Source organism: Anoplopoma fimbria, chromosome 23, assembly GCF_027596085.1.
Source record: "Anoplopoma fimbria isolate UVic2021 breed Golden Eagle Sablefish chromosome 23, Afim_UVic_2022, whole genome shotgun sequence".
Taxonomy (NCBI): domain Eukaryota; kingdom Metazoa; phylum Chordata; class Actinopteri; order Perciformes; family Anoplopomatidae; genus Anoplopoma; species Anoplopoma fimbria.
Window position 1 is genome coordinate 2152941 of NC_072471.1, and position 27827 is coordinate 2180767.

Genomic DNA, 27827 nt, shown 5'->3' on the forward strand with positions numbered 1-27827 from the left:
GTAGACCATAAATTAATTCAGCATTTATGCCTTTTTGTGACTTTCATCTTTTATAAAACCTCACTGATGTCCCCGGTAAAACCAGGACAGTTCTACATGTTCAAACATTTCTCCCAGAACCCCAACAGGAAGTCTTTGTCCTAATAATCATACTCATTTCTGAGGGATAAATATTTGGAAATGGTGTTAAAATGATCATCCGACAGCAGGTTCAGCTGCAGCCTCTTAAAGCTCAAAGAAAACAAACAAGCTCATAAAGAAGGAATTATGTTTTCCAGTAGCGAACATACGACTGGATAAATGAGACTTGGATTATACTGCAACAGTTGTCGGAGAGTTTGTAAACTGATGTTTTGATGTAGTTCTGCTGTTGTTAAAAGAGGCCACAATTTACTTAAATTAATCAAGACTTTTTTCAGATGTTTGATACTTGGTTCACCCTGGAGGCATGAGACTAAATCAACATTTTCTTCATAAATTAAAGGAAAAACCAGGCAAAGTACCTTTAAACATTAAAATAAAGGTTGTCACATAAAATTAAATGTTAAAATCACCTTTATCATTTTAAAATATAACAGTATATCATCATCATTATAGGATGTTAATGTGACATTTAATATCATTAAAGAAATGTTAAGAAACGCTTTTACCTGCTTGAACTGGGAGGAAAGCAAACAATGTCATAAAGTGACATTAAAGAAAGGATGTGAATACAGTAAAAGTCATTAACTTAATGACTGAATATTTAATTTGGCGATAGTTAATCATGAAACACTTTTCAAACTGATGTATAATGTTGAAATCTTTTGCCGGCCATGAAATCCAAAGCTTGATCTTTAGTAATCTGAATGTCACCATCGTGGTGGAACCTGTGAATGAGGGCTGTTGTCTAGCCTTGTGCTCCTGGTGCTTCTCATGGCAGAGTGGTTAGGTGAGGGGCCAGACTAAGAATGGTTCAAAAATCCTCAATGAATAACGGAAGAAGAGGAGATGTGACCCGGCCCGGAGGTGGTCTGGAGCTAGGCCCAGACGGACTTGAGCGCCTGGTGGCCGGGTTTGCCACGGATCGGGCAAAGAACAAACAACCCCCCTCTCTTCATTGGGCCCACCAAAACTGGGGTCGGGTGCGCAGCCACATGGGTGGCAAAGGTCAGGGGTCTCGACGGACCAGACCCGGGCGGCAGAAGCTGGCTCTGGGGACGTGGAACGCCCGCTGTGGGGAAAGGAACCAGCAGTGAGGGATAGCATTATGTTAGATCTGGTGGGGTTACCTCCACGCACAGTCTCAGCTTAAGAGTAGTCCTGGATAAGGGTTGGAGTCTATTCTTCTCCGCAGGCAGGGCGTCAGTGGCGGGTGTATTAAACAGGTAATAAAAGGTGCGCCTTAGGGTTGAGGGGGAAAAACTGTTGTTTGTGCCATTCACCAAACAGCAGCTTAAAGGTCCTTGACCTGAATGGAGTCCTGTAATGGGGCTCCAGTAGGGGATTCCGTAGTTCTGCTGGGTGCAGCCCACGTGGGCAACGATGGAGACACCTGGAGAGGCGTGGTGGGGAGGACAGACACATGGTTGTTATTGGACTTCACTCACTCACGATCACATAACACACACATCTGTTCCAACAACGGTTCATATTCCTGTGGAGGTTGGGGGCTGAGGATGGATACCAGAGTACCCTAGGCCGAATCTTCAGAAAAGTTGGTTATGACTGCGGGTGAACTGGGAAGAAAGTCCAGAGTTTTTCTGGCAACACCTGGGCGGTGTTCAAAGCCTCCATTGCTGATCTCCTGTGGCCTCAGGGTCTTAGGCTCCTCAAGGGGCGGTAACCCTCGGACACCGTGGTGGACACCGGTGGTTCCGATTGAAGAAGGACGGGATATGATATCCTGGAGGATCTTTTCAAAATAAGGGCTGCAGCTGCTCCGTGTCGGAGGCGAAGCAGCGGGTGTGGGAAAACGGAGAGGCCATGGAGAAGGACTTTCGGTCGGCACCAAAGTGTTTCTGGAAGACTATCCGGCACCTCAGGAGGGGAAACGGGGAACCATCCAAGCTGTGTACAGTAAGGATGGGACTCTGTTGACCTCAACTGAGGAGGTCGTCGGACGTTGGAAGGAACACTTTGAGGAACTCCTGAATCCGAATAACACGCCCTCTATGTTGGAGGCAGAGCTCGAGGTTGATGGTGTTTGTGTCAATTTCCCTGGTGGAGGTCACTGAGGTAGTCAAACATCTCCGCAGTGGCAAAGCCCCAGGGATTGATGAGATCCAGCCAGAAATGCTAAAGGCTCTGGGTGTTGAGGGGCTGGCATGGTTGACACGCCTATTCAACATCGCGTGGGACTCGGGTACAGTGCCAAAGGAGTGGCAAACCGGGGTGGTGGTTCCCCTGTTCAAAAAGGGGGACCAGAGAGTGTGTGCCAATTAGTCACACTTCTCAGCCTCCCTGGTAAAGTCTACTCCAAGGTGCTGGAAAGGAGGGTGTGGATCTCCGAACCTCAGCCTCCCTGGTAACCAACTCCTGTTTGTGATAACATGGACAGGGTGGATCGAAGGCGTAGTCGGGACCTGGTGGGGGGGAAAGTGTGCCTGACCGGTGGTCTGAGGGACTCAAGGTGCACTGCTTTTTGCAGAGGATGTGGTCGCCCCGGACTGGAATACGGATCAGCTCGGGCAAGGATCCTGGAGGGGGCCTGGGAGTATGCCCATCCGGTCTACATGTGTTTTGTGGATCTGGAGAAGGCGTATGACCGGGTCCCCCGGGAGAAACTGTGGGAGGTGCTGCGGGAGTATGGGGTAAGGGGTCTATCCTCAGGGCCATCCAATCCCTGTACTCCCAAAGCGAGAGCTGTGTTCGCGTCCTCGGCAGCCAGTCAGTTTCGTTCTCAGTGGGTGCTGGTCTCCGCCAGGGCTGCGCCTTGTCACCAATCCTGTTTGTGATATACATGGACAGGATATCGAGGCGTAGTCATGGTGGGGGAGGGGTTGCAGTTCGGTGGTCTGAGGATCTCGTCACTGCTTTTTGCAGATGATGTGGTCCTCATTGGATCATCGGCCTGTGACCTTCAGCACTCACTGGATCGGCTGGCGGCCGAGTGTGAAGCGGCTGGGATGAGGATCAGCACCGCTAAATCTGAGGCCATGACTCTTAGCAGGAAACCGATGGATTGCTTACTCCGGGTAGGAAATGAGTCCTTAGCCCAAGTGAAGGAGTTCAAGTACCTCGGGGTCTTGTTCGCGAGTGAGGGTACTATGGAGCGTGAGATTGGCCGGAGAATCGGAGCAGCGGGGGCGGTATTGCGTTCGCTTTACCGCACCGTTGTAACGAAAAGAGAGCTGAGCCGCAAGGCAAAGCTCTCGATCTACCGGTCGATCTTCGTTCCTATCCTCACCTATGGTCATGAGGGCTGGGTGATGACCGAAAGGACGAGATCGCGGGTACAAGCGGCCGAGATGAGTTTTCTCAGAAGGGTGGCTGGCGTCTCCCTTAGGGATAGGGTGAGAAGCTCAGCCATCCGTGAGGAACTCGGATTAGAGCCGCTGCTCCTTTACTTAGAAAGGAGTCAGCTGAGGTGGTTCGGGCATCTGGCAAGGATGCCCACTGGGCGCCTTCCTTGGGAGGTGTTTCAGGCACGTCCAGTGGGGAGGAGACCTCGGGGAAGACCCAGGACTAGGTGGAGAGATTATATCTCAACACTGGCCTGGGAACGCCTCGGGATCCCCCGTCAGAGTTGGTCAATGTGGCCCGGGAAAGGGAAGTCTGGGGCCCCCTGCTTGAGCTGCTCCCCCCGCGACCCGACCCCGGATAAGCGGACGAAAATGAGATGAGATGAGATGAGATGAGATCTTTAGTAATCTGAATGTCACAAACCATCACTGTGTACTGCTGGTGCTTCTAGGAGATTTAACTGGGGGGGGGCAAAGGGAAGTCTAGAGGTGGCCGGGTAAATAAACTCTTCAAGTTATCTGCCTGCTAAGCAGCAGTGAGGTATAGCATTATGTGTACTGTAGTTTCATTAGCTTAAGAGTAGTGTGTAAGGAGTCAGCAGGCAGTCAGTGGCGGTATTAAACAGGTAATAAAAGGTGTTGTGAGAAAGTGCCATTCACCGCAACCATTAAAGGTCCTTGACCATGCAGCCGTAACTGCTCGCCAAAAAGATTACGCAGTTTGCTGCAGCAGTATGAGAGATACGCCGTGGACAGACACATGGTAGCACACTCACTCACGATCACTCACACACACAACGGTTCATAGGATATCTTCAGAAAAAGTTATGACTAAGAAAGTCCAGCAACACCTGTAGATCTCCACTTGTTACATGAATACAATCTTTTCAAAATAAACTTCCGTCAACACAGGAAAACAACTTCAGCAGGTTTAGGCAACAACACTTTTTAGTTGGGCTGAGGAAAACATTGCGGTACAAAAGTTCAACATTAACTGGTTTCTCAAACTCCTAACCCATTCACCTCCACTCTTACCAGTCCTGTGTGGTTTTTTTTGCAGAATTAATACTTCCTGGTTAACGTTTACGTGGATTACATATGAATATATTTCATGGGATATCTATAAAGGACAGTGTATTCATTTTTCTAGGTATAGCTACGAATTTTATAATGAACTGTTGCTTGCATGTCTTTGTGTTGTTCTGTTCATTATTTTCCCCACCAATAGCCAAACAGCTCTCTCTAAAGAGGCTCATCATAAGCTAACCTGCCACCAAACAGCACCGTTCACCACAACAACCTTTTGAAACGCCATCCTCTCCTTCTGCTTTGTTTCACGCAGAAACCTGTTGCGGTTCAGATTCACAGCGGTCGACTAGCTGGCAGGTAAACACCAACACACTCCGCTTTACGACGCGGACAGTCGGTGGAATTACACCAGATGAAGGAATAACAAGCTAAATGGCTGCAAGATGGAGGTTTTTATGGATTCCGGAGTGTCTCAGTGGGTCATCACACACACCGTTTGTTGTTTGTTTGTTTGTTTGTTTGTAGTCTGTCAGACTTTAAATCCGCCCTGAAGGAAAAGCGGCTCATTACAGGAACACAGATTCTTACAGAGACACATCACGCCGAGAGAACAACAGAAAAACAGACGGCTGTTTTTTGAATGATGTGAAGAAAGAAAGAGGAGACTGTGAAAGACTGAAAAAGAAGAAGAAGAATTAAAGTTGACGATGAAGCCTGGAGGTTTGACTGGACTGACTGGAGATCTGTTTGTGCTCCGATCATCTGAATGATGGAGGAGTCCTTGTGTTACGTTGACAGATTACATTTTTCTTTGAAATCAAGAAAGCTTCTAAAGTTTTTATACCTTAATTTGACGAATCACTTTTTCTGAATGTCCAAGAAATGCAAACATGTTTCCTTCAGTTAGAGGGGTAAATATGAGAGTGGGCTGAGTTTAATCACTGGATATTGATTGGGACACGGTCTGTATTTATTGTATGCGCGTAAATGTCTGTATTTTGAGATTAATTTCATAAACTAAGAGTCCACCTGTTTAGGTCATTTTGAGTCATTTGTCCGTGTCTTCGAGGTCTTTTGCTGGTGAAAGCCAGGAGGGCCTCTGAAACCATGGATCTACGGTAGTGATCCTTCCATGTTTACTGAAATGAGTTGGCAGAGACATTCATTACAAGATTCCATCATCGTGTAATTATCAAATCTGATCGGCATGATGTTTCCTTCATTTGTTGTTGCAATATAGTTGCATATAAATGTAATATCTCCCACAAACCACAATAATGAATACATATTTAATACAGTGCTTTGATATATATCTAGAGTGGTTTAATCTGTTTGAAAATGCAATATAAAGTTGTGGGAAATTAAGGTAAATTTGCTTGACGTTATGTGGTTAGTTGTTATTCAAAATGGAAATAAAAAATGGAAATGTTTTGCCACTTAGCCCGAGGACACATCTTGTTTCAAGTAGCAACAAGATATTGATTTTAACTGAGGCACAGAGCATCTCCCTATGAACATTATTTAGTTATCCACCGTCTTCTACATAACTAGATTTACATGTTGAGATTATCTCCAAGAAACTAACGAGTTGCATCATTCATGCAGAGACTGAGTTCCTTCGTGCCGACTGATGTTCTGCTTTCCTTTCTGCTGTTTTTGAGGAGGATGGAAGGATGGAAGCACGAACGCGTCTGTCAGATGAAGATGTTTTTAGCGGTTTTGAAGAATATGGAGGATGTATTTTTTTTTCTTCCTTCCGTCATATAAAGCTGTTTCTTTCAGAGGTTTTTGGGAGGAGGAGGAGGAGGAGGAGGAGGGATGTGGATTAATGTTTCTGTCAGAGGAAGCTGCTCTGCAAACAGACAGCAGCTTCTCCTCTGCCTTCGGGCTCATACATGGATTTTAATATGAAAGCGACGCTGTAACAGAGAGAGCATCCAGATACTGTTTGTTAAGAGGAACATGTGCATGTGACGCTTCCGGGATCCTTCTCATGCCCGGCACACTTTTCTTCATCTGTATGTAGATTCAGATTCTGTTTTTAAAGACACAAGGACGTCTTCACTTCTAATCTCTGATCTGTCCCTTCACAGTGGAACAATGAAGGAACAGCTGTCAAACAGCAGCTCAGCATCTGTTGATTAATGGAAGTACATTCATGAGTGGCAGGTTTTGAACATTTCGTCTTCATGAATACTGATTCATTCCGTACGTTCATGTCCTCTTCACAGCTCTTCACAGAGAGAGCATCCTCACCATCAATTCAAACTTTTAATCTTCCTCGAATTAAATATCAAATCTTCAAATTGTTCCTTCTTGAACACCATAATGGCTTTTATTGTTCTTTAATGGTTTCTTGCAATTTCATTGATATGAATTAATTTGCAGATATAATGTAGCGTTTGGGGGGTTTCTTTATTTCGGATCCATGTGAGGACTCAAAAGCAAAATAGGACTCTTGAGCAATTATAAAAATGTTTTGTTCTCAGAAATATTACAATTAATACATGACATGGGTTTAAATATACTTGGTAACCCTTTATGATAACCATCAATTAAATGATGATGAATAACGTTTACCAATTATCAAATATGGTATAATGTATCTTTATCATCGTTTGTGTAATATCCAATAATTAGTTTATAAATGATATGTATATTGTATCATAGCTGAACAGAGATTACATCAATTACATTCTGATGACCTTAGTTCACAATCAACAGAAGATTTTGGACAAATTCTAACATTTGATGTACTATATCAAGTATTTGTTTATGATTTTCAAATTATTTGTTAAACGTCTATAATTATTATTAGATACAAGTGTTATCTAATTAATTAATGATTTTCAATGTTTTAAAAAGTATTTAATAATCTTTAAGTATTAACTTTCTATCTAAATATTGGTAGTAGATGTTTAGCAAATTATTCATAAACATTGAACAAAGTATTAGCTATCTATCTAGATGGTAAATAAAATGTTATGTGTGCAACAATAAGCTGTTAAAATAACATAAAGCAGTATTATATTATAATGTACCAAAGTGTACCAAAGTGTTACAGAGTCCATGTTAATGCAACAAATACAAGTTCACACAACAACTAATAATCAAATAAAGTACATTAGGGCAAAGAAAGGTCACATTGTCTTGTTTTAAATCAAAAGCTTTCAGTAATGTCGGACAGCAGCAGGAGAGAGAATAAACACTTCACTTCAGCCATTAATTGAATTAGTCTGCATTAATGTAGAGTGATGACGCACGCTGCACGCTGTAGGAAGCTACTTTAGAATCATCTAGAATATAGGAGTGTTTGGAAGAGGCTTAATGTCTCTCAGTAATATCATTCAGAGCTGTAAGTGTGTGAATTACCAAGTCGTTGGCTAATCTCTCATATCTAGGAAACATCAGCTTTAAGTAGTTTCTGGTGGGAAATGAAGCACCTCCCCATATCCTGGAAAACCCATTAATCCATTATCTGTGGAGGCTTATGGTGAGCTGCAGGCCCAAATACAGAGGACATCCCGATATTCATATTATACATACTTTAAGTACATATTCCTGAAAATACATACATATTTTTTCCTGCACAGAAAGGATTCAAACTTGGTGTGGTATTAGTACTTATACCTCAGTAAAGGAACTGAATACTTTCTCCACTAACAAACCCAGGCTGCAACCTCCGTTTCTGAAAAAAAGAGGCCAAAGCTGAGGAGTCTTAAAGCTGCATTCTCTCTCCTGTCCACCAGGGGGCGACTCCTCTGGTTGTATAGAAGTCTATGAGAAAATGACTCTACTTCTCTCTTGATTTATTCCCTCAGTAAACATTGTAAACATGAGTTTATGGTCTCAATCTCTAGTTTCAAGTCTTCTTCAATACAGCATGATGTTCATTTAGTAAATGATGCTCCATTTAGAGTCAAACAGACCATAAAGCAGGGGATGCTTTAGGGCGGGGCTACACACTGATTGACAGGTCGACACCAGAGACGTATACGGCGTCTCTACGTCACTCCTCCTCAGTCCATATATGGTAGCTTCCATTTACTGGTTGCAAAAAAAGCCCAAATGGTGACGCTCATAATCCAAGATGGTGACAGCAAATTCACCGAACTCAAGGCCTCATAAGATCAGTCCACAAACCAATGGCTAACGTCTATGAACAAACCTCACACACTATCACAAAATTTACGAAGATACGAAGTTAAAGACGTAACTTTCTGCTCAGACTGTGTGGTGTGGGCACCTCGATCATTTTAACTCTCTACAATGCTCTGCTGGAAAGCATGCTGAGGTTTGGTATGTGCATCATCGTTAATGTTCTTTTACACCAAGAAATGTGTAAAATGAGGTTGAGTTGAATTGGTAGAACAGAACAACACGGTGAGAGGAGACAGAAAGACGATCACTGCTGTCAGTCACTCAGACGCAGTCCTGAAGGAGCCGTCACACATTCTGCACTCTGAACATGAACGATTACCTTCAGATAGACGTTACCGAGGCGATAAACGTCAAAGCCACCGCTCCGAGCTTTGTCTCCTTCCAACGTCTACAACAAATACTCAACGAGCTGCTGGGTTTGTTTTATGGATCACTGTGCTGGTTTAAGCCGATCACGGCCAGAGATAATAAAGTAGATCTTATGTCGTCGTAATGTGTAAGCTTTGTTTTACTTTCATTTACCTCTGAAGAATGTGAAACAATGAAAGCAGATATAACATTTTTGCTGACTGAAAATGAAAAATTAAGATTAATGTATTCATTATAAAGACTAAAACTCATATGCATGACTGATTCCACCCGAATATCACTACACACACACACACACACACACACACACACACACACACACACACACACACACACACACACACACAGACAGACAGCGTTGGAGACTGGTGATGGTTATAAATGACCCAGATATGATTCCCCATTAAAACAGCATTTCACTAAAAATTATCTTTCAGTAACAAGAAGGCAAAAGTGTGTGTGTGTGTGTGTGTGTGTGTGTGTGTGTGTGTGTGTGTGTGTGTGTGTGTGTGTGTGTGTGTGTGTGTGTGTGTGTGTGTGTGTGTGTGTGTGTGTCTGTTGGAGAGCTGTCCTTGACTTTCTGGCAGACGAGATGGATGAGCTGTAATTACGCTGATAGAGAGATGATCGGAGGAGGAGGAGGAGGTGGGGAAAAGGAGGAGGAGGAGGAGGAGGTGGTGAAACAAGGTCGAGCATGTGTTTGTCCTTGTACGGGAGCGTTGGACGCGTGCATGTGCATATTTCTGTTTTTAAACGTTATGGTTGTTAGAGGGATGATGGGATATCAGCTGAATCCAGCAGTGGAAGGTTTTGACTTTCAAATCAGAATCCTAACTGATGATAAACAATGTGAGGCGTAGACATGAAACGGATGCAGCAGCCTGACTCTCAGGTGGAGCCGATTCTTAGCCTGATATATGAATAATTAATCTGTTTTCAAACTGTGAGGCAGAGACACCTCATGAGGTGAACAGTAATGGATCATTGGGGGGTTATATAGAAACAACCGGCTGCTTATCATCACGGTCAGCAGCAGCTTCACAGTTAAAGTGATTTAAAACCCTCAGAGCCTTAATGCCACACTCTAGTCATAAATCACTCTTATATTTGGAGTCATAACTCCGTCGAACCTGAACACACAGACATGCTACACATATTTTTTGATTAAGTGTGAGTCTCACTGTCACAGTCTATCATAACATATGATGTCTGTAGCTATTTATGTCCCTAAATCTACTCAGTAAACATAGACAAATGTTGCTCCTTATGACTGCAGAACTTGCCTTAGAATCAACATGTCTTAGGTTTTGTCTCTTCAGTATCAAAGTAATGCATTAATTATTATCTTATCAAACAGGAGCTGCTAATATAATTTGGCATACTTTTAAGGGTGCCAATTTGCTGATATGTAAACAAATACTTTAGCCTAAATATAGGCTAAAACAAAGCAGGGTCAACAGTGTAGCTCAGTCCATCCATTTTTCATTTTATAATTCAATAAGATCTATATAGATTTATATAGTTAGAAATAGAGATACATATATATATATATATATATATATATATAGATAGATAGATAGATAGATAGATAGATAGATAGATAGATAGATAGATAGATAGATAGATAGATAGATAGATAGATAGATAGATAGATAGATATAGGACTTATTTATTTTTTATTTTTTTGACTTTATTTTATAAAAAAATGTATTTGAATTTATTTTTTTTAATATCTTTTTATTTATAATTTAATTTAATTTGACTTTATTTGTCTTTTTTCTTTACTTTTTTTTTATAAAAGTCAAATATTTTTTGACTTTTAGAAATTTGACTTTTATCAAATATTTTTTTATTTGTCTTTATTTTATTATTTGACTTTATTTGACTTTATTTGACTTCATTTATTTCATTACAATTTTTTATTTGACTTTATTTTATTTTATTATTTTATTTGACTTTATTCTTTTATTTTTTTATTTTACTTTATTTTATTATTTATTTTATTTGACTTTGTTTTATTAATTTTTTTGTTTGACTTTATTCTATTTTTTTATTTGCCTTCATTTTATTTTATTTTTTTGACTTTATTGTATTATTATATATGTATTTTATAAAATACAGTCAAATAAATTATTATTAATTAAATATTTGACTTTCATTTTATTTGACTTTTTTTTAACACAAATAGATCAATAATGTCACTTTTTTTAATATCCCTGAATCAGGGATATTATCCTCTACCTATTCATATCAAATAATTTGCCCTGTGTTGAAAACACAGGTCACAATTAAAATATTTGAACCTGATCCAAAAAGGTTCCACGTTTTGATCCACATCAGCTGGGAGGAAATGAAGTAATGAAACATGTCGACCTCAGAACAGACGCAGAAGTTAATTATCTCCATTCTCAAGACACCAAACTGATATCTTGAGTTCACATCTTAATTACTGTGTAATCCTGAGGAAACACATACTGCTATCTGACTTCATTACATCATCAGGAGACATTTAATCTATTAGTGAGAATTAGACATTTTGAGTCATTATAGAGATGGAGAATAGTGATCATATGTAATATTTTACGCCGGTTGTCCTGATTATATAATCCTTTAATTAAGATATTATCTGGAAATAAATCATCGTTTTCATGAGATAATGACTTGAATGTGTAATTTTATCAAGATGACGAGTTCTCAAAACGTCCATGATTATAAACTGAAGGTTGTTGTCCACCTTTAATTAGTATTCTTAACTAATAAACTTATCCAATTATGTAAAATTAATGATAGAATAATAAGAGAAGAGTTATTATAAGGAATTTTATGATGCACTCCAAAAACTAAACACCACAAGTCTAAAGGGCGTTCTCTGTTTTTTATTTAATCAAACAATGAGTTTATGGTCTCAATCTCTAGTTTCAAGTCTTCTTCAATACACATGATGTTCATTTAGTAAATGATGCTCCATTTAGAGTCAAACAGACCATAAAGCAGGGGATGCTTTAGGGCGGGGCTACACACTGATTGACAGGTCGACACCACTGCGTTGTCCGGTCTGGGTTAATTGGGAACATTTTTGGTCGCCTAAAAGTTTCGACCACCAAATACCAAGACAGTGACTGACTCAAGTGAAAGCCAATAACCAAGATGGCAAGCACATGGGAGAAGTTTGTCTTTGGGGCTTGATGCCAGGAAGGGTTGATTTGAACCCAAACCATGACTTTTTTTTAAACCCAACTAAGCAGGTTTGTTGCCTAAACCTTAGAAGATTTGGGTCAGAAAACCCTGACGGCAAATTTAGCAAACTGTGTTCCACAACCGGATAGCTGACATCTCGGTGACTACTTCCACTTCTTAAATGCAGTCTATGTACAAAACAGATATGACTTTCTGGACCTGGGGAGTTCTTAATGCTGCAGCTACATAACTTGTCCGTTCTATAAGAGGATTTACCAGAGTTCTTGGATTTAAACACCTCTGAAAACCCGGCCTGGACCCCCACCCCACATCCCAAGCTGTCAACCCTCCAGGGCTGCAACCTGCTGATGTTATGTGTAGACACGCCTCTGCCTCCACTCTTAAACCTCTGGATTCAGTTTATCACCCGGCCCTCAGGTTTATCACCGATGACAGTTATTCTGCTCATCATTTCATCTCTAACAGGAAGACGTGACCGGCATTGCTTTGTGTTTGTTTATGGAAACGTTGCCATCGTATATATCTCGTCCTTATTAAAACTACTTTGGGTTTTCGTGCTGAACACACTTGGAATAACTTACAGGAACCATTGATGATGCTCTTCAATGTTTGTAAGTGGGTTCTGTTGCTGGCTGGTGGTTTGTTTTCTCATTAATTATTTTTGGGGTTTGTAATTATTCTGTTTTAATTATACTCTCCTCATTGAAAATGAGGTCATACCCTCATTCCTCGAGATTTAAATACAAGTTTGAATGAAAATTGAGGTCACTAGACGTAGACATGTAAAATCACTTCTTACTTCCTGGTCCTGACGTCTTTTCCTCTTATTGTCTTAGATATCAAGTTATCACAACTTTGTTATGTCAAATATTATATGGAGATGTTTGGAGATTTAGGATTTAATGACATGAAACACAGCTTAGAGGTGATCAGTGTAGTTAAAAGGTGCAAGATCCAAGATTGGCATTGGTGAAACGGCGGCTTGCAGCTAACGGTGCTAACGGTGCTAACAGTGCAAACTATAGCAACAGAGCTGACAGAGCTAACAGTGTTTAAATGGAGGGAAACTGGAGGGTGAATGCTTTAGTTAGACAATAGTTGTTTGCTGCTACATTAATGCTCTGAATGTTAAATACAGCTCTTTCAAATGTGCCATCATGTCGACATAATTAGCTTTTGTAATTCATGTTCTATCCACACAGGTTTCATCACAGAGACTTTTACTCTCAGCCTCGAGACAAACATAAAACCCAGAAGAATAAAAAGAAGAAGGCCGACAGAGGATCAACAACATTTGGTTTTGGGAACATACTGAGATCATTAAGTCAAGATCACAGAGATTTGAAAAGCGGAGAAGAGAAGAGGAAATGTCTCATCTGAAGAAAAGCAGATAATTAAGTCTGAGACTTGGAAAACACCTTTATAATGCTTTCTCTTGTTTTGTTATCTTATTTCCATATATTGTTTTAGATCTATTAAATATATCGTCTTTGTTCTTTCTTGTGCTGTTTTTCCAGTTCCATCTGTTGTAGAAATATTCTGCACAAAATGCTCAGAGAGGTTGATACTGGTTGATACTGGTTGATACTGGTTGTAATGGTTGTAATGGTTGTTGTGTGTGTGTGTGTGTGTGTGTGTGTGTGTTGAGACTGACCGTCACGCCGCCGTCGGTCACCGTCTCCCTGTAGGTGAAGTTGCAGACGGCCCAGGCCAGGTAGTAGGTGGACATGCGTGGGGTGCGGGCGAAGCGGTTGGTGGTCCAGCCGTCCTCGTCCGACAGCGAGCTGCTCTCCACGGGCATGTTGGACAGCGAGGTGTACTGGGAGTCGTGGCGGAGCGTGAGGGAGAACGTGGCCTTGTAGACGGGCTCGTCAAAGCAGGGGAAGGCCTTCCGGGCGTGGATCGGACTGAACTGGGTCACCGCCAGGTAGCTGGGAGAGAAAAGAGAAAGGAAGTGGGTTATTGTTGAAATGAAGGAAGAGATGAGAGACTTTCAGATCGGCTTCACTTGTTCAAAGAATGACAACAAACCCTGATTCTGCTGCCTCAAGATACAAGGTTTCAAATAACAAAATAACAGAGAACTTTTGTTGTGAAGACTTTATGTTAAAAAAAAATGTGTTTATTACCAAACTGGCGTACTTTAGTCGCAGCTGTTCTTCAATAAAACAAGCCTACTGTTACTGCAGGGAAGAAGATTAAGCAGCAAAAATAAAGAGGGCTTTTATTGTGAAAAATGTATACAAAATGAATTGTGTTTATGAGCGAATTAGAGATGCTTTATTGGTGAATGTTCTTTAATAAAACACTATACAAAAGCTTCACGGAGGAAGAGTAAATAGCAGGAAAAAGAGGGGCTTTTATTGTGAAAAATGTATTGGACAAAAATTGTGTTTATCAACAAATAAGCTTGTCTTTACTTTAATTAAACAAGTCTATTAATACTGCAGGGAGGAAGATTAAGCAGCAAATAACGAGGGCTTGATTGTGAAACATATATAGGAAATTGTTTTTATCAGCGGATTAGAGGGGCTTTATTGGATATTCTTCAATAAAACAAGCCTGCCAATGATGGAGCTAAGAAAAGTAAACCGCAGAAATAATGGATTGTTGTTATTGTGGAAAGATTATAGAAGATACATTCTGTTGATCAAGGAATAAGCTTTGTTTGCAGCTATACTTCATAAAACAAGTGTATCAATTATGCAAGGAGGAAGAGTAAGCAGCTTAATTAAAGGGCTTTTATTGTGAACATTTATCAGCAGATTAGAGGTGCTCAGATGCTCTTCAATAAAACAAGTCTAGCAATGATGCAGGGAGGTAGAGTAAACAGCAGAAATAACAGGCTTCTATTGTAAAGAAAAATGTATAGGGTTTTTATCAGTGAAAAAGCCTTGTTGGAGGTTATCCTTCAATAAAACAAGTGTTCTAATTCTGCAAGGACAAAAAGAGTAAGCCGCAAAAATAATGGGCTTTTATTGTGAAAAATATATATAGGAAACAAGTCTGGTTTATAAGCGAATAAGCTTTGTTAGGGGCTTTTCTTCAATACACATGACTTTTATTGTGAAGGATTGATAGCTCATTTATTGCTGCTCTATTGACCACGAAACAAGTTTTTTGGCCCTGCTTCAAAATGATATCATTAAATGAACTGATGTTGCATTCAATGACCCTTGAAGTGACCAATAAATCACTCCATCATATTGTCACACGTCTTTAAATGTTCCTCTCTCTCTGCTTGAAGCTCAAACACACCGACTTCTGGAACAAATCCACACAGTGGAACGCGTGACGGCGGATTTTGTTTCAGTCTTTGAACCTTTCAGAGCCATCAAAGAGGAAATTAAAGGTGGAGTCAGAGTTCGGAGGGTTAAAGGATAATCCTGCCAAGTCGACAGGTCGGCTGTCAGCAGAAGTTTTTACATTTCTTACTTCCTCAGATGTTCTTGTTCGGCGTGAAAAAAAAAATAAAGGAGCTTCCGCAGAGAGAGATAATCCAAAATAAACACGGGAAGGTTTTTCTGTTTCCTCCTGATTTCTTTAAGCTGACTGGGATGTTTTCATATCAGAGCTTTGTTACGTCCGTCTGTCAGTCAGATGACAGAAACAGCAAGGAAATTAAAAACTCCAAGAAATAATCCCTCTGCAAACTTTTCTCCAGGTGTTTGTGGAGGAAGACATGAAAGGAGAACGAGGGGGGGAGGAGGAGGTGGAGGAGGAGGAGGAAGTACAGGTGGGGGAAGAGAGGAAATGAAAGACGAAGAGAGAGAAACAGATGAGGAGGAAGAGGAGAAAAATGTCAGAAGCCGCCATGAAGCACTAAATATTCAAAACGGGGAGAACGATAAAGAGGAAGAATAGAGGTGGAGGAGAAGAAAGGTGATGATGAAGGGGAGAGGGAAATGGGAGGAGGATGAAAAGGAAGAGGAAGATGGGGAAGGAGGAGGAAAGGGAGGGGAAGAGACGGGCAATAGATAAGAGAATATAAAAGGAGGTGTTTAGAGATGATAAATGAAAAGGAGAGATGGAGGAAGATTAGAGGAAGAAGAGGGAAATGAGAGAGGAAGAGGAGGAGGAAGAGGAGAAAGATATCAGAAGCCAACATGAAGCTCTGAATATTCAAAAACAGAGGAAGAATAGAGGAGGACGAGAAGAAAGGTGATGATGAAGGGGAGAGAGAAATGGGAGGACCAGGAGGAAGACGGAGGAGGATGAAAAGGAAGATGAAGATGAGAGAAGATCAGAGGAGAAGAAGGAGATGTGAAATAAAGAGAGAGGAGGAAGCTGAAGAGGAGAAGGGAAGAGGAGAGAGTTTTAGAGGAGGGGGGAGGGGGGAGGAAGAGGAAAGGCAGACAATAGACAATAGAAAATGAAAGGAGGTGTTGAGTGATGATGAATGAAACGGTGAGCTGGAGGAGGAGAATAGGAGGGAAATGAGAGAGGACTGGCAGAAAATGAGGAGGAAGAGGAGCAAAGAAGAAGAGCAATATAAGAAGAGAAAGCAAGATGGGACAGAAAGGGAGGGAGAAAAAGAAGAGGAAGAAATGAGATATAGATGACAAAGAGGAAGAGGAGAAGGAGTGAGAAGGAGGAAAGGCAGACGTAGCGGATTATTAGAAAGAGAAAGGAGGAAAAAATGGGAATAAGAGAAGAACAATGTGGTAAAGAAAGGAGAGAAAAGGAGGAGAAGCAGGAAGTAGGAAGGGGAAGGGGAAGGCCCGGGGGAAATAAAAGGAGGAGAGGAGAGGAAGAGGAAAAAGAGGAAAGTAGAGGAGGACAAACATTGAGAGGAGAAAAGAGGAGAACCCTAAAGAAAAGACAAAAAAGGAGGAGGAGGTATGACGAGAAGAAAGGAGGAAAAGAAGAAAAAAAGGGAGCTGGAAAAGAGGAGGAAGAGGAGGGAGGGGATAAAACTGAGATAAGAAGAGGCATGAGGAGAGAAGGAAAGGAGGAGTATTTAGCAGGAGAGGAGAAAGATCTTGAGAGGAGGAGTGTAGGCAGGAGGAGAGGGACAGGTGGACAACAGGCAGAGAGAAGAAGAAAGAAACTGAGATGAGGTGTGGAGAGATGATGATAGAGGGAGGAGGAGGGAGGAGGAGGTGAGAGACGGAGGGAGAGACAGAATAACAAAGAAGAGAGAGAGAGAGAGAGAATAATGGAGAAGCCTGAGAGGGACGAGATAAAGAGAATCTATTAGAAGTGTCTGTAACACACACACACACACACACACACACACACACACACACACACACACACACACACACACACTCCTGAATAGAAGCTCAATAAAACCACAATATTAACAAGCTCACGAACGCGTCGTGACATCAGACAGGTTGCCAACAGTCGCCACCGCCAACAGCAACGCCGTTGTCACAGTAATGCTGATTGACAACCAAGCAGACAGCGTTGCCCCCGACAACCACGACATGTCAACACACACAAACACAAACACGCACACACACAAAGACACACACTCATGCATGGATTCATTCAGCGATGCTACGCCTTGAAAAACGTATCATTTCCTGATGTAATGTTTGCAATTATCTCTGTGTGGAGACACCACAGAAGAAGAGTGCAGGCATGTAAATGGCACGCACACACACACACACACACACAGACACACACACACACACACACACACACACACACACACACACACACACACACAGACACACACACACACACACACACACACACACACACACACACACACACACACACCTCATTTAGATTCAGAGATTCTACTGAAGTGGAAACTGTTGAGTCAGGTGCATTTCAGTGTGTGTGAGCATGTGTGTGTGTGTTAGAAGTGTGTTTCTGTTCTATATCTTTTTCACACACACACACACACACAGACACAGACACACACACACACACACACACACACACACACATAGACACACACCACATCGGACACTGATCTCTTTAAGCAACGTTTCAAATTGCAATTCCCTGCTTTCACATTGAAAGGGCGGCAGTGTGTGTGTGTGTGTGTGTGTGTGTGTGTGTGTGTGTGTGTGTGTGTGTGTGTGTGTGTGTGTGTGTGTGTGTGTGTGTGTGTGTGTGTGTGTGTTGCTGCAGCTATAGTTTCATACAGGAAGCCGGTGAAGAAGCTGATTCATCAAGTTTGGTGTAAAATATAAAATAACATATGCGACCGATGGAGAGGAGGAGGGGAGAAGGTGAGGATGGAGGATATAGGAGGGAGGAGGAAGGAGATCAATAGACGTACTGTCTCTTTAAGAGTTTATCAGACATGTTGAACAGGGGAAGACAAAACTCTGACCAATATTCTCATGTCTTAAAGCTGCATTCTCTCTGCTGTCCACCAGGGGGCGACTCCTCTGGTTGTATAGAAGTCTATGAGAAAATGACTCTACTTCTCTCTTGATTTATTCCCTCAGTAAACATTGTAAACATGAGTTTATGGTCTCAATCTCTAGTTTCAAGTCTTCTTCAATACAGCATGATGTTCATTTAGTAAATGATGCTCCATTTAGAGTCAAACAGACCATAAAGCAGGGGATGCTTTAGGGCGGGGCTACACACTGATTGACAGGTCGACACCAGAGACGTATACGGCGTCTCTACGTCACTCCTCCTCAGTCCAAATATGGTCACTTCCTGTTTACTGGTTGCCAAAAAAAACAAGATGGCGACGGACAAAACAACAAACACGAGGCTTCATAACTGCAGTCCACAAACCAATGAGTGACATCACCACTACGTACACTTCTTATATACAGTCTATGTGAGGAACTTTAACTCGGTGTTGATTCTGGCGACCCCTGTGGACAAAGGTGGTAGTGCTTCCGTTCACCAGACTCCCTTTAGAAAGCCTCTAATTTTACTGCAGCAGGGTCTGACAGTCTGCAACGCTCAGTCCTGGTTCTGGTTCTCCTCCTTTCCCTCCAGATTATAAGAATATATATATATATATACATATATATGTCATATAGAGTTATTAAGTATTTAATTGAGACTGTTTCATAACAGGTTAAAAACTTGTAGTAAGTTTTGTTCTGGAGTTAACTTATAGAGGTCCCTTGTCGTACAGAAGAGGACGATCGAGTGGAAGTATTGACCCGTTGGTGATGAAGAGTGAGGGGAACACAAAGTCGTTAGCATTCCTTCTCCATGTAACGGCATCCATCCAATAGATGTTCAGATATTCACCCTGGACTTCAATCAGTGCTCAGCTGAGAGAGAAGCTCCTCCTCTTCCTCCTCCTCCTCCTCATCCTCCTCTGTGTGTCAGATTGAATGCATTCATAAAGTTGACTGCCTTGTTATATAGGTTACCCTACACACACACACACACACACACACGCTGCAGTATTGATCCCTAACACCTCATCTCTCCTCTAAATGAAGCTATCAGAACGAGGGAGTCAGTGGGAGTGATGATGAAGAGGAGGCCAAAAAACCTCCTCTCTCCATCTGTCCTCTCTCGTTAGCTCTCCGGCGTTCTTTGTTCCTCACTTCTCCTCGTTAACTCTAATTTTCTGTCCTTGTTAAAAGGAAGCTTCTCTGTGGATAAAGAAACTAAAGAGAGCAGCCGGGGTCTGCTGAAGGAGCTCCTCACAGCTCGTTTACAAGTCTGGGTTTTCGGGGTTGTTCTTAAGTTCACATCCAGAACATTTTAATTACACGAGCTCAACGGCGGAGTATTGATCAGGTGAGGTGTAAAGTGATAAATACACTCTCAGCCAATCACATCGCTCTGAAACAGCTGAGCCAATCACAGGGCAGAAAGTAGAGTACTGCCGTTTAAAATGGTAGTCGGCAGCGTTTCTGACACTAATATACACACACACACACACACACACATATATACACACATACATATATACACACACACACACACATATATACACACATACATATATACACACACACACATATATACACACATACATATATACACACACACACACACATATATACACACACATACATATATACACACACATATATACACACACACACATATATACACACATACATATATACACACACACACATATATACACACACACACACACACATATATACACACATACACTCATACATATACACACACACAGACTCACACACACAGACACACACACACATATAAATATATTATACCTGTTTTAACATACTCTTATTTGTTTACTTGTTTAGCATATTGTTTTGTATATTTTCATATTTCTATTTTTAAATTCTGTTTTTTTATGTACGCACCAATTATTCACAATAATCAGTCAATCAACAACAAAGTTTTTGTGTGTGTGTGTGTGTGTGTGTGTTATTGTGCAGCCTGCTGACATGTGATTTAATGAAGGTAAACACAGAGGCTGCATTCCAACATGTTGGAGTCCTGCTGTCTTCAGACGTCTGCAGAGGCTTAATGAGCTGAAGGAGAAGCTCTTCACTCACCAGGACTCATTACTGCGATGGAAACACAGCTGGCTCCATAAACACTCATTTAAAAGGTTTATTTACATTAAAGATTTTTTTTTTTGTCATTGTGGCATATTCGCTCCAAATATTTCCTCTTGAATATTTGGTTTTTTTGTCATGAGTATTTTCACAAAGAAGAAATATTATGTGATGAAAAAGTCCAGTTTCCTCCTTTTACATCATCGATGTGTGTGTGTGAGTGTGTGTGTGTGTGTGTGTGTGTGTGTGTGTGTGTGTGTGTGTGTGTGTGTGTGTGTGTGTGTGTGTGTGTGTGTGTGTGTGTGTGTCATGTGTGTCATCTGTCATGTGAGCAGCAGACAGCAGACCAGTGGAGTAACAAACTGAACCATTTCAGACTGGTTTCCCTCCGAGACGACATTAAACGCATCATTAGCATAGAGATCGATACTGAGCCTAAACAGTGATATGTGTGTGTGTGTGTGTGTGTGTGTGTGTGTGTGTGTGTGTGTGTGTGTGTGTGTGTGTGTGTGTGTGTGTGTGTGTGTGTGTGTGTGTGCGCTAATTAATCCCCCCCTCCCAGCATTAAAGCATTTAAGCCCAGCCTGGGGTTTAAAGTATACTGGATATTAAGCATTTCTCACAGTGGCAGTGGTGTGTGTGTGTGTGTGTGTGTGTGTGTGTGTGTGTGTGTGTGTGTGTGTGTGTGTGTGTGTGTGTGTGTGTGTGTGTGTGTGTGTTAGCATTAGCCACACAGCTGCATCAAGCTAATCCTTAAGCCAATAGTGAGCTTTAAACACACACACACACACACACCTCTCAGCGGGGTTAGTGTGGACAGTAAACGTCTCTGAACAGACATTTCAATTATTTTTTTTTACAAAATGATATATATTTTTTAAATAATCGGCTGTTATTTTTACTATGCATCTCTTTCCTCTGCTGCTGAGTCATCATATTCACATATTTATGGACTGAGACTGGCTCTTCTACAGGCTGTTAGTCATGTGTCTGGATGTGACTTATTTATTTTTTCTAATACGAGCTCTGGCACCAAAACAAGGTTAACACAGATTCTCTCATCTGGTGTGTTCATGGCACAACGTGGGCGTTAACCAGGTCTCACTCAGCCTTAACTAACAGGTTGATGTGTTGTGATCGAGCTCTGCTGGTCCATCAGCTGCTGTATTGATCCGCCATCGTTCCAAACAGCAGCGGCCAGAGAACACGGGACGATTGTAGAGAAATAACTCATCACGCTTCTGCTTCTGACAGATCATTTATTATATCCAGCAGCAGATGATTCAATCTGCTGCTGGATATAACAACTAGAATAACCGCCTCCTGCTTGTGCGTCTCCACCAATCAGGCATCTCTTCATCTTCATTTATGTAAAAACATCATAATTATGGCTAAAAAAACAGGTTTGAGTCCAGGAGACGACCTGAAGACATAACCCCTCTGGCAGCCGCCGGCTCAGAGGCAGAGAAACACATTCATGTGTAATTTGTAATTTGTACTTAAAAGGAAGCAAATTAAGAAATCAATGAAGCAAGAAAGCTGCATCAATATGAGTGAAGGAAACATGGAGTCACCGTGAATAAGCTCGTTTTAAACTGCAGCTGGGTCTGGTTTCAGACACCATCATCTTAATTAATAAAAGTATTTCTACATATTTAATTTTGTTTTATAAAGTAAAGATGTTTCCTTAGAAATGAATGATCCCAGTCTCATCCACACACTGAAGCAAACAGCTTATTGATCAGATATTGGTAATTGAGGCCCAGGTGTCGTGGACGGGACTGAAAAAGTATTTTTGTTGTATCCCTTTTTAGAAAACTCTTTGGTTTTTAGTATTTGTAGTTTTTGTAGGATTTATATCAACGAATAACATTTAACACAAGACTTTTGTGCACAAACTATTCTCACTGAAACAGAAGAGGATGCACATTAGAGGGACCAGAGTCAGGTGCATAACCTCAACGCAAAAGATGAATTTAGTTTTCAACGACCAAAAAAGAGTAAAATAAGTTTCATTCTTTTATTTTGAGAATCAAACACAGCTCAGGCAAGCTGCACTTTAAATCCTCTCTTTTCTCCGAACCTTTCCATGAGGATGTTGCATGTTTTTGTGGGTTTTCTTCCACTAATAAATCATGCAACCCCCCTCTAGAGTAAAACCAATGCCAAAGCACTTATGAGGATCATAATTGCAGATTTGCATACCGGATTGGTCAAGACTTTGGCTTCCATATAGATGGAAGTAGATGAGTCGCTGTGACCCCGAAGAGGAGCAGCCAAAAGAAGAGGAAGAAATATGCCGCATGAAATGAAACCAGTTTAAATTCATACAGCGGAACAGCAAAACGGGAAATCAACCCGACTCTACTCATAATACCAAACAGAAATGTCGGATGAGCCCTTATATGGTCGTGACTTCCCTCCATCCAATCACAAGTCAGCTCTTCTGATTTTATCAATTAACCACAACTTTGTGTTTCTGCAATAAGCAGAACAGACGTGGATAAGATGTTCTGTCGCCGTGGTAACACACACACACACACACACACACACACACACACACACACACACACACACACACACAGACACACACACACACACACACACACACACACACACAGACACACACACACACACACACACACACACAGACAGACGGGCCTCCACACGGAGACAAAACTCATGCATGAAATAATAAATGTATCAGCACACAGTCTGTTTCCCATCAGCACCGTGGGGAAGAAATCTGATGTGGAAACAACTCTGCAGCAGGGGCTTATGGGAAATTCATAAGGAAGGGAGTGAGTGGTTTGATAAGTGGAACACACACACAAAGAAAGACACACACACACACACACACACACTCAGACTCAGCCATGTGTTTGAGTTAATCAATGTCGTGGATGTGAAGCTCTGACCTTTTCTACTCAAACCACCTGCTGCTGTGTGTGTGTGTGTGTGTGTGTGTGTGTGTGTGTGTGTGTGTGTGTGTGTGTGTGTGTGTGTGTGTGTGTGTGTGTGTGTGTGTGTGTGTGTGTGTGTGTACCGTCTCTCTCTCTGCAGCATGTAGGAGCTCCTGAAGAAGCCCAGCAGCTCGTCCTCGATGGCGGCGTCGAAGCTCACGTTCAGCCGGTAGACCCTCATGGGCTTCATCTCGCGGTGCAGAACCACCACGTACATCTGATTGGTCGGGAAGGGGAAGTGCCGGTGGATACGCATGGCTCCGCCCCCGGGCCTGTTGGCTTGTCGGCCACCGCCACCGCCGCCGCCCTCTGCTGAGACGGACACCCGGTCCACCTGAAGGGAGGAAGAAGAAGAGCGATGAACGTTAAGATGAGGTCTTTTAAATGAACTCTAAAGTAACAGGACACAACAAAACCAGTTATTTCTGTAAGTTGACTCAGAGCAACTTGTTGCTTCAGTCTCTGGTGAACCTCATGTTTACAATGTTCACTATCTTAGTTTAAAGGTACTACAAGGAACTTTCATTTGGGGTTGATTTTGGCGGCCCCTGTGGACTAAAGTGGTAGTGTTTGCGAGCACCAGAGCCCCTTTAGAAAACCTCTCATTTTACTGCAGCAGGGTCTGACAGTCTGCACGCTCAGTCCTGGTTCTCCGGTTCCTCCCTTCCCTCCAGTGGGTCCAGCTGAGTCTGAGCTGAAGGAGTTCCTGGTGAACCTTCATGATTTCATCTGGTTTCTCCAGAATCCGACCCGGTGGCTCCGATGACGAGCTTTAAGAATAACTTTATAGAAACAGACGATCTTCTCTCTGATGGTCTGGTTTACTGATGGAGGTCTATAGAGGATCAGGACTAAACTGAGACTGATTCAGGACCAGATAGAAGTTCCTCACAGTAACTTTAGGTAAAATCTTGTATTCAGGACTTGTACTTTTATTTTTACAGAGCTGTATTACTACTTTTACTTAAGTAAAATATATGAGTACTTCTTTCACCTTTGCCAAGTAGCATGAAACTCTTTTGTAAGGAAGTGTGTATTATGTTGAATATTTTTGTATAACATTTCTTTCATCATCATCTCCTAGTTGCTTGTTTCCTCCTGTTTGATGCTCATTACCAACAAAATCCCACCTTGACATGTCCTTAAAGTATTCTGTGTATCACAACATTTGTTTACAAATCAATAAGATGTTTAAAGAACCAATAAACTGGTAAAGCAAAGAAGTAAAATAATGAAAACTGGGGGGAAACTGGTCATTAAGCAGAAACGGAGAGCTGAGGTTTGAAGAAAATTGTTGGAACAACCCCTCAGAGATGGGCAGCAGTGCATGATGGGAACATGCCCGGTAACAGCAGGAACCATTAGGAGGAAGCGGGTCTCTTTGTTGTCACGCATCAGCGATCGTCCACCAATCAGAGGCCGGGCGTGAGCGTCTGAGTTAGTGCTTTGATGAATGAAGAGATCGATACGAGCAGAGCGCCGGCTGACACCGAGAGGAAAGGTTGAGGATTAAAACGCTGTTTTTTTCTGGTGAGTCAGCGAACGCAGCGTCACGCTCCGTGATGCCTTCAAATGCTCCACTCAACCACAATGCTATTTTTGTGTTTGTTTGTTGATTGGTTTGCTTTGTGAGCTCCACTCGTCTCTGTCAGACAGCTGAAACTCCAAACATTGATCTTGTTTGAATACTAAATCTTTATTCGTCATTTTTTATCTAATTTGTGTGGTCAGTCATGCGAGAGTCACTGCGGTCTCCACAAGTTCATTTTCCTCCACATAAACTGACAATTGTTGCCAAGGGTGAAGGAAATCAGCCAAAGAACTGATGATGTGTTTGGCTTTGTTGCCCAAACCAAACTGCCCAAACCAAACTGTTGGTAAACCTAACTGTTTGTTTTGCTTAAACCTAACTTGTTTGTTTTGTTGCCTGAACATAACTCTTCATAGTTATTTTAAGGCCAACCATGATGCGTTTCCTGAACATTACTTAGTGGTTTTATTGTGGTCCCCCCCCAAAAAAAGAGTTGTGCCAAGGGACATGAAAAAAATCTTCTACTTTTGTGTTTTGTAGAATTTCTAGTACATTTACTTTTGACATTTCTTTGACTTTGACAGTATTTCTTTCTCTGCTCTTTCTACCAGCAGGTTGTATTTGTATGTGCTTTTTGGCTTTCTTCTTCTCTACATGAAGAAAATGATCATGCACGGATACATTCATAGGAGACCCGCCTGGCGCCTAACAACACCTCTTAATTCACAGCGTGCTCACACACCGACACAAAAGGAGCTGCAGGGTTTTTAATCGGCCTCTGCCCAAATTAGAGGGATTCATCCTCCTCTCACATTAGCCGAGATGACCGGCCGGAAAAATCATGTTGCTCCGGCGTTTCTCTGAGGCTTTCTCCCACCGCGAGCCCGTCTCAAATAATTTGGCTGAAACAGCAACTTTGGTGCTTAATTAGCCTCGTTAGAGAAATCTCTGAGGCTGAATCTGGAAATAAACATTCTTTGTTAGAGAGAGGGTTGTTGTTTTTGTCTCTCGCCCAAACACAGAGAGAGTAGATCTCTGGATGCAAACAAGGAGCTTTGTTTGGAGAGAATCCTCAGGAAAGTTATCAAAGTGTTTACATCCACAGGCGGTAAGGACCCGTCTTTATCAATCACTGCTTCTGAAGGAAGCTTCCAGTGATTACAGAAATGTGCACCTTTGGTTTTCTAGTTCAATTTCAGGGGTTGGGAAGCGATATGTCCAACACTTGAGCATCACCTAAACATTCATTTAACTTCACACAAAAGGCATCATCCTTTTTTGTTTGTTTTTTAAACATATGCAACAATGTTTTTGAGGTAAAGTCAAATCTCCCATGTGTTCACAATAAATATTAAAGTCTATCCAGTAAATTTACTGAACACATTTATGATCCCCAGGTGATGAATCCATTGGAATCCAATGGCCAAATTCACCTATCCCCATATAGGTGATTTCATATCTTTCTAACAGTATATATCACAATGTAGCATGTCTTCTGGTGGTTCACAAAATAAAATTCCTTTGAGAGTAACTTACATAAGAGTTTTTCCCTGTTCCACTATCCTCTGGAGGTAATTTGAAAGTTAAGGTTTCCTACTGTTTAGGCTCCAAGAGCTCGGTCGCATCGGCATCTAGAGCAGTAAAACCCATCAATGGACTTTAAAGGAATCTCCACGGCTACAAAAGCAAATTACTTCACGAGTCGATTTTATGTAAGCCGAACTTTGGTGACCTTTGACTCGAGAACTCGTACCGATGTCACAGCGGCGGCCAGACTCAAGAGAACAGAGGAAGATAAGTTGGTTCAGCAGAGTCTCGCCATCCAATTTGCTATCTCCAACTCTGCCCATTGACATGCAACACCTGAGCCAATTCACCTCAAATTAAACTATTATCCAGAACCAATGCTAGCCACTGCACGACCCATGACAAGTCACAAAAAGTCTATTTTGCAGAGATTGCCTGACTATATTTTGCGATCAGGTCATTGAGGAATTCAGCGTACGTGGGATTGAGCCAATATCGTTATGCGTATCACAGACATCACTACGAGCATACCGATGTTCCTAAAGATAATTCATGTTTACCAAATATTTCTACAGATTTATGTCCAAACAGGCCACCGTACCTCAAGGCGGTCGGTGTGCAGCACGATGAACCGGGTGGCGTTGATGCACTCCAGCTCGATGCTGACCTCTCCGGAGAAGGTGAAGTTGTCCATGTAGACGGCGAGCCTCAGGTCGTAGTGCCGCGGCCTCAGAGAGCCCGGCAGCCTGGAGTTCCTCCACGGCTGGACCGCCTCCTCGTCCCCCCTCTCCCCCGTCCTCTCCCCTCTGCTCCCGTTCAACTTGGACGACCCCCGGGAGCCCGACTCCCCCGTGGCCCCGTCGCCATCCCGTCCACCGCACTCCTCGAAGCGGACGCTGAGCACCACGGCCACCGCGGTGACGATGATGAGGGTGAGGATGGACAGGGCGAACCCCAGCACCAGGCGCTTGTGCACCGTGATGTGGCGCTCGGTGGTTCGAGGCCGGACCACCACCGTTTCCGCCCACTGGTCCGAGAGCCCTCGGCCGTTGCGCATGGCGCCCGGGCTGCTGTCGTTTAGACCCATTTAGCCGATAGAGTCGCTGTAACGGCTCAGAAACGAGTCCAGATACAGGAAAACATGTGCAGGTTTGATTCCAGACGATCCAATGAG

The 27827-nt window shown here is 42.2% G+C and overlaps 1 protein-coding gene across 1 annotated transcript in view; it reads right to left on the reverse strand.

Annotated features, from left to right (window-relative positions):
• LOC129112655 (thyrotropin-releasing hormone-degrading ectoenzyme-like) overlaps positions 1-27740 on the reverse strand; it is a 137939-nt gene extending 110199 nt beyond the window's left edge. The window contains exons 1-3 of the mRNA XM_054624848.1: positions 27255-27740; positions 23679-23929; positions 13855-14131 (exon numbers count right to left, since the gene is read on the reverse strand). Coding sequence (XP_054480823.1) covers positions 13855-14131; positions 23679-23929; positions 27255-27740 — 1014 coding nt within the window. The remainder of the gene's footprint in view (positions 1-13854; positions 14132-23678; positions 23930-27254) is intronic.
• Between the last annotated feature and the right edge of the window lie 87 nt (positions 27741-27827).